Source organism: Pollachius pollachius (assembly GCF_949987615.1).
Source record: "Pollachius pollachius genome assembly, chromosome: 7".
Classification (NCBI taxonomy): domain Eukaryota; kingdom Metazoa; phylum Chordata; class Actinopteri; order Gadiformes; family Gadidae; genus Pollachius; species Pollachius pollachius.
The window spans coordinates 9,083,154-9,097,024 of record NC_136940.1 but is presented as its reverse complement, the minus strand read 5'-3'; the positions used below and the strand labels follow the sequence as shown (position 1 = coordinate 9,097,024).

Sequence of the window (13,871 nt, the reverse complement as noted above, 5' to 3'; positions counted from 1 at the left end):
TGTATAATCCTACAAAGCAACCAGTGATGAGCGCAGCTATCGCGTACTGTCCCTTTAATCATGGCTCCCCAATGTCAAACTACATATCCCAGAAACTCCGGTCGTTATCATCCGAGTGGTCTGTATGGCTTTTACCGTCCGTCAATCACACAGTCGAGGTTCTCGACCAATCGTCTCTGTTCTCTCTGGATTTAGTGGGCGGTATACTTTACCTCCCAGCGTAGTAGCCGTCCCCTAGTGCAACCCTCTGCTGTATCAACCTGCTGCAACTTCGTGCGTCCGTGACCCATTGATGCACTAATGTTTTGCCAGTTGCAAAATACGATGAACGCCCGCTAAAATGAAGTCGAGTCGTTGTTAGACTCTAGTTTCTTTTTTAATAGTGGGCTTTTCTGCAACCCGCTGTGCTGCGTCTCGCTGAATGCTTGGTTGTGGTCTTGGCCTCCGGTCGCGGCTGCGAATTAACTTCCATCTCTCTGCACCGCCTGCACTGTCATAATGTTTCTTTTATAAAGATGACTGTGTGGGTGACACTATAAACTAAATGACTGTCAGAAATATCGCCTCCATTTGTAATATGGTAAGTATCTGGCTGATAGCCGTTTTTACTATTGATTGCCTGCATCTGTCCTGCTCCTCTACTATTGATGATGATGTGGTGACACGGTTGACTTGGCTCTCTGCACCCGGCCTCTCCCGGAAGAATGCAAAATGAACAGGGTATACTCTTGGATTTTCTATCTATGTTCAGAGCAGTGGGGCCCCTTGTGTTCGAGGCATGAGTGTTGCAGGGTCACTCCTGCATCGGAAACGTTATGCTATTCCATAGTGTGATTTACACTGGATGTCTGCGGAGGATACAAATCGCTGCCTTTGACAGATTGGTTGTGATTACATAACCCCTGGTGCCGCTCTGACCCAGACCGTATCTCTGTTAAACTGAGCAGGACCAGGGATAGAATGTGTTGGCATTTTAAGTGGACAATACCAGTACTTTTCCAGATGAGGCTGCCTGCTAGACGAGACGTATTATATGGCAATAACAATGTCATTGGTAGTCCTAATTAACAAACCAGACGACACAATGTTGTCTGTTCTCGATTAAACATTCCAACGTCTTTGTTGTAACCATGGTTACAACACATGGCAGGCTCTTGTTGTTGTTGACCCACACGTCATGAGAAGGTCTTTCAGTGACGAGTGAGTCTGGTGGCCTGGTGGAGGAAAAGTACTAGGTTCGAACCACAATGTTTGCTACCTACATATCTGTCTCTATCCTTCCTGCTCCTTAATGACTTGTCTATGAATTCTCTGTAACTCTTTGGATACAAGTATCTGCTAAAGGATAACTTCTGAATTTGTCTACCTGGACCCGATTTTCCCATCATTTTGGGTCTAAAAGTCTAATGCAGACAACAATAGTTGAAATTGGTTGTGTATTGATAGGGAGCGCTTCAGCCATTGCAGTCCATTCCCGGCTGCAATGTGACCCTTGTTCAAGTCTTGTTCAAGGAGAACTCTCACTCTTAAATATTGAGCTCTGAAGAGTTGAGGTAATGCAGGAAATGTCCCTGTTGTCATACACTGATAACAATCTAAGCATGTCAGTGGCAAAAACAAGCACTTTTAGAGGTGGTACATTGACAGGGCACTATTGCCCCAATCATGAAAGGGTTGCAATGGCACAAGCGCTTGCACTCTCGGAAAGTGTTGGGAAAATGTTGTCCAACTTAATATCCCAAAGTTATCCTTTGAAATGACTTGTAACACGCAGACCATAATCCTGTAAACAGGGAAACCAAAACATGTGTGGACAGTCGGTAGATTAAATTCCACTAATTAATGGGATTTCTGGCCTATTACAGAGATTTAAATGAATCAAATCCCTAAAGCGTAGGATATAATTGTTATTTCAAGTTAAACTATTATATCATACATCTGGTAACTTTGTTATTAAAATAGATATTGCACATGCTTGCATATAAACTGATTACAGTTATATGATACACTTTCTGCCCCGACACATTTGCCCCTTGTGAAGTATCAAAGACAAGCAGAGAAGTGCCATCTAATTAAGTGATTTAGCAAATTGCCTAAAAAATGTATTTAGCCCTCCAGTCGATGCAACTAAGGATTAACACATTGGTTATGTGTAGGTTTTATAATCTATGGATGGTCAAGTTTAATGTATATTCTTTTAAACATGAGTTTATTTGACAGTTAACAGTTAGATGTATGCTATTTAAAGGCAGCTTTATTATTAGGAACAGCTGTTTTATCTTTGGTCCTCTGTTTCCTGTTTCCTCTCAGGGCACCAATGCCTCTGCTCTGGAGAAAGACATCGGCCCTGAGCAGTTCCCAGTCAACGAACACTACTTCGGATTGGTCAATGTAACTCTCAGGCTAACCCAACTGGTTACCATTTTAGTTTTTCCTCCATAATAGCTAACAAGTTTCAACTGTATTCATCATATGCACATGAGAGAACAATGAGTAGAAGTCATTCATGGAAATTAAATAATTGACAAATTAAAGTTAAGGCTGCATTTAGCAATATTGGCGAGCCCCACTTTGTTTTGATTAGATTGTATTTTGAGTCATGCTTCTAAAGCATTTAGATCTATAACTATAAAAAAATGCTGGAGAACCATGAGACTAAATTAAAGCACTATTAAATCAAGACAAAGTGGGGCAGCAATATTGCTGATTGCAGCTTTAACAAAAAAGTAATGAATTAATAATTATATGAATAGGTCAAACAGGTGTCACTAATGCTCACTCCTTCTCCTTGTTCTGTCTCACTCTGACGTTAACGCTCACTCCTTCTCCTTGTTCTGTCGTTAACGCTCACTCCTTCTCCTTGTTCTGTCTCACTCTGTCGTTAATGCTCACTCCTTCTCCTTGTTCTGTCTCACTCTGTCGTCAACGCTCACTCCTTCTCCTTGTTCTGTCGTTAACGCTCACTCCTTCTCCTTGTTCTGTCTCACTCTGTCGTTAATGCTCACTCCTTCTCCTTGTTCTGTCTCACTCTGTCGTCAACGCTCACTCCTTCTCCTTGTTCTGTCTCACTCTGTCGTTAACAATTACAATTACAATTAGGGCATTTAGCAGACGCTTTTATCCAAAGCGACTTACATCGGTTAATATAACATTAACGCTCACTCCTTCTCCTTGTTCTGTCCAACTCTGTCGTTAACGCTCACTCCTTCTCCTTGTTCTGTCGTTAACGCTCACTCCTCCTTGTTCTGTCCCACTCTGTCGTTAACGCTCACTCCTTCTCCTTGTTCTGTCTCACTCTGACATTAACACTCACTCCTTCTCCTTGTTCTGTCTCACTCTGTCGTTAATGCTCACTCCTTCTCCTTGTTCTGTCTCACTCTGTAGTTAACGCTCACTCCTTCTCCTTGTTCTGTCTCACTCTGTCATTAACGCTCACTCCTTCTCCTTGTTCTGTCTCACTCTGTCATTAATGCTCACTCCTTCTCCTTGTTCTGTCCCACTCTTTTGTAAACACTCACTCCTTCTCCTTGTTCTGTCCAACTCTTCCAGTTTGGGAACACATGTTACTGCAACTCTGTGCTGCAGGCCTTGTATTCGTGCCGGCCGTTCCGGGAGAACGTCCTGGCGTACAAGGCCCAGCAGAAGAAAAGGGAGAACCTGCTCACCTGCCTGGCCGACCTTTTCCACAGCATCGCCACCCAGAAGAAGAAGGTCGGGGTCATACCCCCCAAGAAGTTCATCTCACGCCTCCGCAAGGAGAACGGTGAGGAGCACATCACTCCTTGTTTGACCTTCTTTGTTCCTGCGAGAGTAAGGCTATACAGGTGTATTGTAAACCATAGAGATATATTGAGCGCTTTTCAAAGTTCAAGAAAAGCTTTAGATAAGCACATAACAATCCTGTTAATTTCATAACAATAAGAAGCTTTCCAAGTTAATTGATGAATGCGGCAGATATGTGAGTTACACCGGAACTTGTTTACCTACTCAATATACTAAAGGGTTTGTTGGGCTCTTCTGAATCATGCGAGCCATGTCCTACATTTCCGGCCGGTTTTCAGAAGGCTGTGAAGCCCATCCGGCAGTTGGCACACTGACAGGGTGTTGGTTCATGCAGTTCAACTCGGCTGGCGCAACCTTGACTCGATTTTAATTGGATTCCTTCCATCCTGTTTTAAAGCGGTACTTTCTATAGTAAATGTGACGCTGTCGATGTGAATGTGATGTGGAAGGTGTGGTGGTGGGGGCTGGGTGGTGTGTGTGTGTGTGTGTGTGTGGGGGGGGGGGGGGGGGGGGGGGGGGGGGGATGGTGGTAGCTAAGGCAACCTTGAGTTAAGCAGATTCTTCCAAAGTGAGTTTATGTGAATGAACAATGCCATGTCTGTATCGAGTCTAGTCTCGCACTCTCGCTCTCGCTCTGGCTCTCCCCTCTCTTTTTCTGTCTCTTCCCCATGGTTCTCTCCATCCTTATATCTCTCTTCTTTGTTCTCTTTCATGTATATCTCTCCAACACTATCACACAAGCTCTCCTTCTCAAATCTCCACAGGTTAATCAACCTGCTTTTGCGCCTGATTTCCCCATTCCCATTTTGGTCAGGAAAGCCCAGATTTGTCTGTGGTTTTGATATTGCCCGGTTATCCTGTGGTGTGGGGTATTTGTTTTTTACCGATCAGGTAACCGATTTGAAGTCGCAAATATTAAACGGTTAATAAAGGTCAGTATTTACGATCCGAGAAGGACGACAGCCGAGGACACAGGCAAGTGATTGTCATGTGGGTGCGGGAACGACGATAGCCAAAGTAATCATAGCAAAAGCCTTGGCGGCACCTCCAATACACGATGCAACGTGTACGTGTTTTTTGGTTTGCAAAATCTGGTAATGTATCCACACACTGAACGACAAAACAGTTAAATGTATCTTAATCTATTCTTAGGTGGGTGGTGGCTCGCGTTTTCTACATTATAAAAAACGTCTAGTGTATTCTCAGTGTAAAGCTGTCCTTTCTATTGTAAATGTGACGCCGTGCGAAAACATGTACCTTCCAAAGAATTCATAAAGGACTATATCTATAAAATAATGTGCGGCATTCGCAGATTTTACATTTCCTCTGCACCATTCCACCTGTTAGATTAAATTTGCTCTGTCTCCCCCTGCAGACCTGTTTGATAACTACATGCAGCAGGACGCACACGAGTTCCTCAACTACCTGCTGAACACGGTGGCTGACATCCTGCAGGACGAGAAGAAGCAGGAGAAACAAAACGGACGCCTGAAAAACAACGGAACACCCGTCGCCACGGAGACCGAGCCGGAGAACAAGACAGAGCCGACGTGGGTGCACGACATCTTCCAAGGAACGTTGACCAATGAGACGCGCTGCCTCAACTGTGAGACTGTGAGTGTCGGTCTCCTCTCTTCTCCTCTTTCCTGTTCTTTCATCTCATCGTCCCCTCATATTCCATCCTCTTCCTGTTCATCGCCTTCCTTCTAATCTCCTATTTCTTCTAATTCTCTTTCCTTGCATCTCAGACTCTTTCCTTCTCATTCTTGTCATCCTTATCCTGCTGTTCCTTTTCATCCCTCTTGCTGCTTCCCCTTCATCGTCCCTCTCTCCTCACCTCCCCTCTCCTAAATCAATCCTCATGTGGTCCAAGAATGACCTGTCTTACCTATCTCCTATCTCTGTCGACAGGTAAGCAGCAAAGATGAGGACTTTTTGGATCTTTCTGTGGATGTGGAGCAGAATACGTCAATAACCCACTGTCTCAGGTAATTTACTCACCTGTTTGGGGTAGACACCTCACCTCTCTCAGGTTGACACCTCACCAGTCTCAGGTAGACCCTCACCTGTCTCAGCTAGAACCTCACCTGTCTCAGGTAGACTCTTCACCTGTCTCAGCTAGACCCTCACCTGTCTCAGCTAGACCCTCATCTGTGTCATTTAAACAACTCACCTGTCTCAGTTAAACGCCTCACCTTTCTGAGGTAGACCCCCACCTTTCTCAGTGTCATTGTGGTTTGATTGGCGTGTTACTCTTGTGTGAGGTGAAGCCTGACTGACCAAGCCTCCTGTGGTTCTCTCCTGCAGGGACTTCAGTAACACGGAGACCCTGTGCAGTGAGTACAAGTACTACTGTGAGACATGCTGCAGCAAGCAGGAAGCCCAGAAACGGTCAGTTACAAAACATGTCTTGAAAAGAAATCCCAAATTCGGTCAAATAAATAATACGTACATTAAGAGTTTTTTCAACATTCTTCTAACTGTGATGTAGAAAACAGTGACCTGGGAAGTAGGATGCTAGATTCACGGAAGGGAGTAAGCACTAGGGCGCTAACGCCTCGTGCCCACTGCACCATCCGTCAACGGATGACGGAAGGCGTGGCTGACAGATGGGGGAGTAGTCTTTGCAGAGGCATCCATCTGATTGTGTGACGGATCCGTCGCTGCCTGAAAAGTTGAACATTTTTCCACTTCTTGACGGAGCCGACGGATCCAACGGAACGGATGGATCCACAATGCATGGCGGCTCCGCCCCATTCAAAGTCAATGGGATCCGTCAACGGACGGATGCAGTGGGCAAGAGGTGTAAGACTAACATGTAGCTAAAATTCTAGAACGCTAGCACCATAAATCACAGCATGGAATCAAGTTATCATGTTCGCATCCTCGGAGTCTGCAGCACTCCCCGCCATTCGCTGTTTCACACGGTGTGTAGAGTAGCAATTAGCGCCCTCCTCATCCATCACGCTCTACGCGCTGCCCCCAGGATGCGTGTGAAGCGGCTGCCCATGATCCTGGCACTGCACCTGAAGAGGTTTAAGTACATGGAGCAGCTGCACCGCTACACCAAGCTGTCCTACCGCGTCGTCTTCCCGCTGGAGCTGCGCCTCTTCAACACGTCCGGAGACGCCGTCAACCTGGACCGCATGTACGACCTGGTGGCCGTTGTGGTGCACTGCGGCAGGTAACGCATCGCTCCTGTTCAGGCTCTGCTTATTTGTCTGAGCAGTGATGTCACGAATCGTTGGTTTTGGGTTTGGGTTTGAATTGTTTTCGATATTGTTTTGTTTAGCCTTTTTGGGCTTTGTCAGCATCGGCTTATATTATTCGGTGAATATAGGACCAGGATCTAACAAATTTATGACAATCCAAGTTGTACAAGAATATTGGTGGAAAATATATCTTGCTATTGATCCCAGAGGCGATGTCATGGCATTGTACTTAAAGTGTTTCAAGTAGCCATTGCATTGTTCGGAACAGGCTGGCTTGGTAGCTCAGGGGATGAGTTGAAACCCAACTTGTAGCGGAGTTTGTGTGTGTGTGTGTGTGTGTGTGTGTGTGTGTGTGTGTGTGTGTGTGTGTGTGTGTGTGTGTGTGTGTGTGTGTGTGTGTGTGTGTGTGTGTGTGTGTCCGTCCCTGTTGGTCTTTTCCGGGGTCCTTACCCTAGCCTGACCGGATGGTCAGATAGGCAGGCTCTTCTGAAGAACAGGAAAAGATTTCACTCCCTTCCTAAATGGTCCACTTCAGAGGGTCTAAATTAGTCCTGGTCTTTTTTTAACTCATATTTACCCATATCTATTATAACAGCTGGCTACTGCTAACAAAAACACCTGATGGCATTGTGCTATTGTTTTTGTCCATTAAACGATTCATAATTTTTGTTTACAACCGAGGTTAAGGCTGCGAATGGTTTAGCGTGTGGGTGTTTTGCAGTAAGTGTGTGTGTGTGGGTAAATGTATATTTAAACAGTGATGTGTGGTATTGCTCGGTAGCTGTGGGTTACCATAAAAGGTTTTCAGCTGTTGCTTAGCTTGTGTATGTCTTTTTTGAGGCTTGTTGATCGATCGTGGTTTAAGGACAGTGTGTTGGTGTGTAATTTGTTGTTGTGGATAAACTTTTTTTTAAGGCTAACTTAGTGTGGTATTGTGTGCATAGTAGCAATGTCGTAACTTGTTTTACTATTTTGTTGCAAGAAAGCTAGTGTGTTACGAGGCAGTGTTTGCTAGCCGTGTGTGTGTGTGTGTGTGTGTGTTTGTGTGTGTGTGTGTGTGTGTGTGTGTGTTTTGTAACTATGACTTGGCGTGTGTGGGTGTGTTTGCTTCGCGGCACTAAGTTAGGTTTCCCAGCAGTCAGGTAGCGTTCTGTGGGTGTGTATTGATGGATCCGGTTGTCTGACACACATCTGTCCCCAGCGGCCCTAACCGAGGCCACTACATCACCATCGTGAAGAGCCATGGCTTTTGGCTGCTTTTTGACGACGACATTGTGGAGGTGCGTCACGTTTTATTCACGCCCACCGTTCACCCACGCCACCATCTCAGATGTAGACAGTGCCCACAGCTCTCATCATTAACAGTGGTTTCTCTCTCCCTCTTTACCTCTCTCACCATCTATCTTATACTATCTATCTCCATCAAACACTATCGTGTCTCTGTCTTATACTCTGTATCTACCTCTCTTTCTCTGTCTGTCTCTCAACCTCTCCCTCTCCATCTCTCCCAACCTCTCTCTCTCACCCTCTCTCTCTCCTCCTCTCTTTCTCTCCCCACCTATCACTCTCTCTCTTCTGCTGTGGGACAGAAAATCGATGCCCAGGCCATCGAGGAATTCTACGGCCTCACGTCTGACATCTCCAAGAACTCTGAGTCGGGCTACATCCTGTTTTACCAGTCCAGAGAGTGAACAGTACCAGCCAGGGTTCCTTTCAACGGTTGGACTTACTTACCCTCTTTTGTTCTACTCTCTTAAGACCTGTGCCATATCTCTGTCTCTGTCTTTCTCTCTCTCTTTGTCTCTGTTTCTGTCTCTCTCTCTCTTCCCTTCTCTCCCCATCTCTTCCTTTCCTCGACATCCGGGGGCGGGATAAATGAAAGTTCAGTGACCTGCATCTGGACTGCACTTTAGAACAGGAGGGAAGAACATGTGAAGAGGGAGGGAAAGGAACTGTGAAGAACTGGGACATCAAAATAATAAAATTCACATTGCATTGAATATGCATCATTGCAATGAAGAAGGCTAGATGATGTCATTCATTAGCAATATGACACACACGCACATTCTCTCCCTGCCTCACCCGCTCTCTTCCTCCTCCTCCTCCCCTTTCTTCTCCTCCTCCTCCCACACAGAAAGTGCCCTCACCTTAGGAGTAGGAGGGAGGGGGGAGGTGATGCTGCCATTTAAACTCAAGGACAGTTGTGTAGAAAAGCTCTGTTCCGGTTGATCACGTGTAGCAGGAGGGCTGTACAGTCAGTCGGTCCAACCGCAGAGATCCAGGTGTTTCCTAGACTCCCGACAGGGCTTTGGCACTGCGGTTGTCAATAGCAACTGTCGGAAGCTGTTCCGTAACTCTGGTTAGCCGCACTGCTGAGCCTTTCACTCAAGGTCAACTGTGTGTGTGTGTGTGTGTGTGTGTGTGTGTGTGTGTGTGTGTGAGGGGAGGTGTACATTTGATAACATTCAGTTGGATTAGATTAGTTCCAACTAAATCAGATATTTATGTTTAGCAGACATTCAGCCCTGAGCTTTCCCTGTTCCTCCAAACACCAGTCCCTGTGTAAGTTAAGTCCGTCATAGAACTTTATAAAGATGATCTAAAAAGGATATTTATTAATCTTATTTATTAGTTATTCTGTTTGAAGTGAAGACTGCTGGTTAGATGTGTGTCCCTCTGTTGAAAGGCTGTTCCGTGTCCCTGTCTATGGAGGGACCAGGTGTATCTTGACACACACATCGTGTAAAGAGAGAAGTTTGGCTTTAATGAGTGACCTTTCGTGTGTGTGTGTGTGTGTGTGTGTGTGCATGCATGCGTGTGTGCAGGGCTACATGTGCCAGGGGTGGTAAATTGTTTCCCGTTAGTATAGAGTAGACGATAAGATGCTTTTTGAATGGGTATTTATGAAGGCGGGAATTGGATTTGACTCATCTTGAAGTCAGGTTCCCAGCAGCTACATAATACTCTTTCCTGCTCAGTCTCTCGTCCAATGTGCTCAAAATGTCATCCACAATCTTCCATCTCTCTCTTGCCTTTTATATATAATATTATATTATGTAGTACAACAGTATGTGTAGTTGTGTCCTCATTGATAATTTAGTAATATTTGAATGTTTGAATGATATATATTTTTTGTTGTCTTCATGACGGCAACATTTACGTGGGTGGTGGTGGTAGACTTCAGTTTCTAATTCATTCTATGCACTGAGCTCAGCTGATCTAACTAATATGTTGTTTTCCTGTCTGTCACAAATACGCAAAATAATGCACTTGACAAAAATAAACTTTTACTTTGGGAATGTGGAAGTTGCGCCTCTGCCCACAGGAAGTGGACGGAGTGATCTCTGCGTGTTGTCTTTAATTTCATGTTGTGTATCCTCCTACCTGTGAGGATAATCAACATTCTGTCCTACAATAGGCCCATTCAGCAATATGCTAGAGCCAGACCATGTGCTAGTGTAGTGTCTTTGTGTTCATAAGACACATTTCAAGATAGGAGCGTGGTTTTTCTGGTGTGCAACGGCTGAAAGGCCGGTATATGTGCCAATCTATGGTCCTTAACAACTTGGCATATAAATGTGACCGTCTCCCAGAGAATTCTTTATTTTCTTTGTATTATTTAATTTATGTACATATGTGTCATGTAAAAAAGATTGCAGAGGATAGAAACAAAAAATATATATTTTTAAAGCTAAAAGCTAAAAAATGCAGGTGCTGGTCATGCTAGCTGGCTTTCAAAGTTGTGCGAGAAGCTGTTTCATTGAATGCTTTGTCTCACAATCTGCTGTAGTGGAGTCGCCTCGCTCCAGAACCTTCTCTTTAACAGCTGGGTTGAAACCAACCGTGTGAGTGAATGAGTGTACATTTTTGTGATAGACATGCGTGCTGTTCTTCCATTAAAGAGACCCTATTTTACCCTCAGGTGTGATGTTCCTTAGCAATTTCAAAACATTTTTGACGTTTCAGGGGGTAGTTTGTCCACCTAGATAAATCAGCCTACCTAAGTTCACTGGGTTGGCTTGTAGCTTCCATCCACACATCCATCTTTCTTTCTATCTATCTTGCTAACCAAGTTGTAAAATAGGGACCCTTTAACACTTTATGCACAAGCTTGTGCAGAGCCAGACAAAGCACATCCGAGGCCAATTCCTGTCTCGGTGATTTGAAGACATACATACATACATACATACATGCATACACATGCCACACTGTGTGTGTGTGATGGACTTGGAGCTTTAGCGGTTCTGTTCTCAAACAGACCTTATTTTCGGTTGTGTAACTGAAAGTGCACTTAATGAGGGGTGATATAATAAATGCTTTAAGGTTTAGAACCACTGTGTCAGTTTCAAGTAAGAGGTTTCCTTTGGTTATGTTTCAAATTAAAACCACTTTGTGAGCAACCTTTTTGTGTTATGGTTTCTGTCTCCCAATTTCCTTTCTTCACCATTCAACACGGTCTTTCCCGAAGTTCTTATTTGACGTCAACGCACCTTGCTCTCACACACAGACTTCAAGCGTACACACATGCACTTCACAAGACAGACACTAGTTAAGTACACACACTAGGTACACCACACGTACGCAGTCACAGTGGTGCAACAGTTTCTCCTTTATCATGTTTGACGTCAGTGCTCCTTGTTCCACGCTCTCTCACTCACACACAACAAATAACACTGTTTGCTCATGCACACACTAGATAGACACACACTGTCTAGACACGCACAATAGACATACACTAGTTTCCACACCGAATGTGCACACTACACACGTGAACACACCCATTACACAATTACTATACACTTAAACATACATTGATGACACACGTACACACAATTCTACCCCATCTCAGAAATGGATGGTCTCATGGTTTATTAAAGGTTCTCTGTGGGAGTGCTCTGTGCAGCATAGAGGTACCCGACCACAGGAGGAGGTACCAATATCTATTCAGTAAGATGGATAAGAAAAGAGATTCCACTCAGAGGGCAGACAATTACTCAGGCCCAAAGCAATGTTCTGTTTTTTCATTTCCCATTACTCCTGAGAATCCTTCCGGAAGACACACTGTATTTGTTCATTTACTTTGTTGTAGCATATCTGTATGCATTCAGGACCTTAGTTCACCTGTGACAGTTATCACACTTGTGTTACTCCCGCACTACTCCAACCCTGTTTGAACAGGTTCACGTGACCTAACATCTTTGGTCAAAACAAACACACACACACACACACCCCGGCGGATTGCTCAGCATCCCACTTTCCCTCCATTACCTTTTATGCAATGTATAAAATAAACACCACAGCATGAGAAAAATGGCGCATAATTGCAGTAATTATCTGATGAATTAGCTCATTACTGCTAATGCCTTTAGCTAAATGGGGACAATGGTATATGCGTCAAATAAAATAATTGTAAAAAATACTGCATGCGCGATCGAGTAGGTGGCGAATTCCTAAATGCATCACATTCTAGACTGCGTAGCGTAGGCATACAACATTTATCAAAATACATGGTCATTAGATGAAAAGGTCAGATGAAATGCTCTGGAAGAAGCACAAGAGCATTTCTTTATGAGGAGGGTCTACCTTGTAATACATCAGAGAAAGCATATAACACAAGGTGACTTCGCCTGCAGGCTATTGATTACTTTATTAAGAAATAATGGAAGTTTCACTTTTAAAAATGGGAGAGACTTAGGTAGACAATGCCAGGGGTGGTCAGGTCTATGATGTTGTTCCGTCATAGGCTACACGCCGCAGCGGGTAGCCTCGAACACGATGCTGACAAGCGATGCGCCTTCTGAGAATCCCTTGACCCCCTGCGGACCGCTGTCAACACACGCATGACCGTGCATCTTGGCTCCCAGAAGCCACCGATTTTTATATAATAAGTGTCCCAGAGGGGAACCATTTAAGGCAGAACACAAGTTTAGGGACACTGAAGTGTCAGTTACACAAAATGTCGGGGTTGCTTTTTGAAAGATTTTTCTGATACTATAATGCTCCTCGCAGGCAAGCCTATGAGTAATGTGGGCCTATTGTCAGACCACCATTCAAGAAGCTCACATAACGTCTACTAAATGAAAGACTTGATCAAACATTGAGTTGTTATTCAATACAGGCACACACATGTTTACTGAAATATCTTTATCTGTCCTTCTAAGGGTTTATCCTTGGTAATTAATTGAGTTTTCCATGTTCTTTTGGGTGCAATGGTTTGGGGCCTGTTGTATAATGTGGCCTAATAATTGTCAATGCACATAGACATAAGTCAATTTGCCAGATTGAGAAGACTAAACAGCAGAAAAAACTAACAATATGTAAACAGCAAGGATGTTTAAATCACGGATGAATATTTGTGTTTGAGACTATAACTGTGATTAAGGGCTATACAATTCGAATGGACTTGACTTTGCCAAAACAGAGAAGAGTTATTCTCAGCCTTGATTTATTGCGTTGGATGTTTCACAGTGAATCACCGTCCACTTCAATTGGATAAACGACCTGGGTGCCGGATCTAGAAACCAAACAGACCTATTACTTTCTTGTTTTATCTAGGCCTATTATTAGTTGTTTCGATAGTCTTGGGTAAAGGTGCTCCACACACAATCCTTAAACATTAGTCAAGGTTATAATTAGTCCTTTAATGGGAAAGGACATCAACAGACTCAGGAGCGCTATTTATATTAAGTGCTGCCTAAAAATAACCTCTAGATGTAAAGGCCTTTGAGAGAGGAAAAGGGGAGGAGGGATCTGTATCAGTTCAAATAAAATAATAGGCCTAGGCTACACCACAAAGGTTTTGCGTTTAGGCTATATTTCTAAATTCAATCAAGTTTTTGAAAAAATAGAGGTTGGTTGATATTCATGGTTCTAATT

The 13,871-nt window shown here is 44.0% G+C and overlaps 1 protein-coding gene across 2 annotated transcripts; it reads left to right on the top strand.

Annotated features, from left to right (window-relative positions):
* The first annotated feature begins 255 nt into the window (after nt 1–255).
* usp46 (ubiquitin specific peptidase 46) lies at nt 256–11,289 on the top strand. Of its 2 annotated transcripts, XM_079739644.1 has the most exons (9): nt 256–580; nt 2,311–2,391; nt 3,550–3,763; nt 5,159–5,397; nt 5,695–5,771; nt 6,091–6,174; nt 6,770–6,967; nt 8,197–8,275; nt 8,585–11,289. In XM_079739644.1, the coding sequence occupies exons 1-9, from the start codon at nt 545–547 to the stop codon at nt 8,684–8,686; spliced, it is 1,110 nt and encodes a 369-aa protein (XP_079595770.1). In that variant the 5' UTR covers nt 256–544; the 3' UTR covers nt 8,687–11,289. The 2 variants fall into 2 exon arrangements, with proteins under 2 accessions (XP_079595770.1, XP_079595771.1); XM_079739645.1 differs by lacking the exons at nt 256–580; nt 2,311–2,391; nt 3,550–3,763 and adding an exon at nt 4,828–4,877.
* Nucleotides 11,290–13,871: the final 2,582 nt, after the last annotated feature.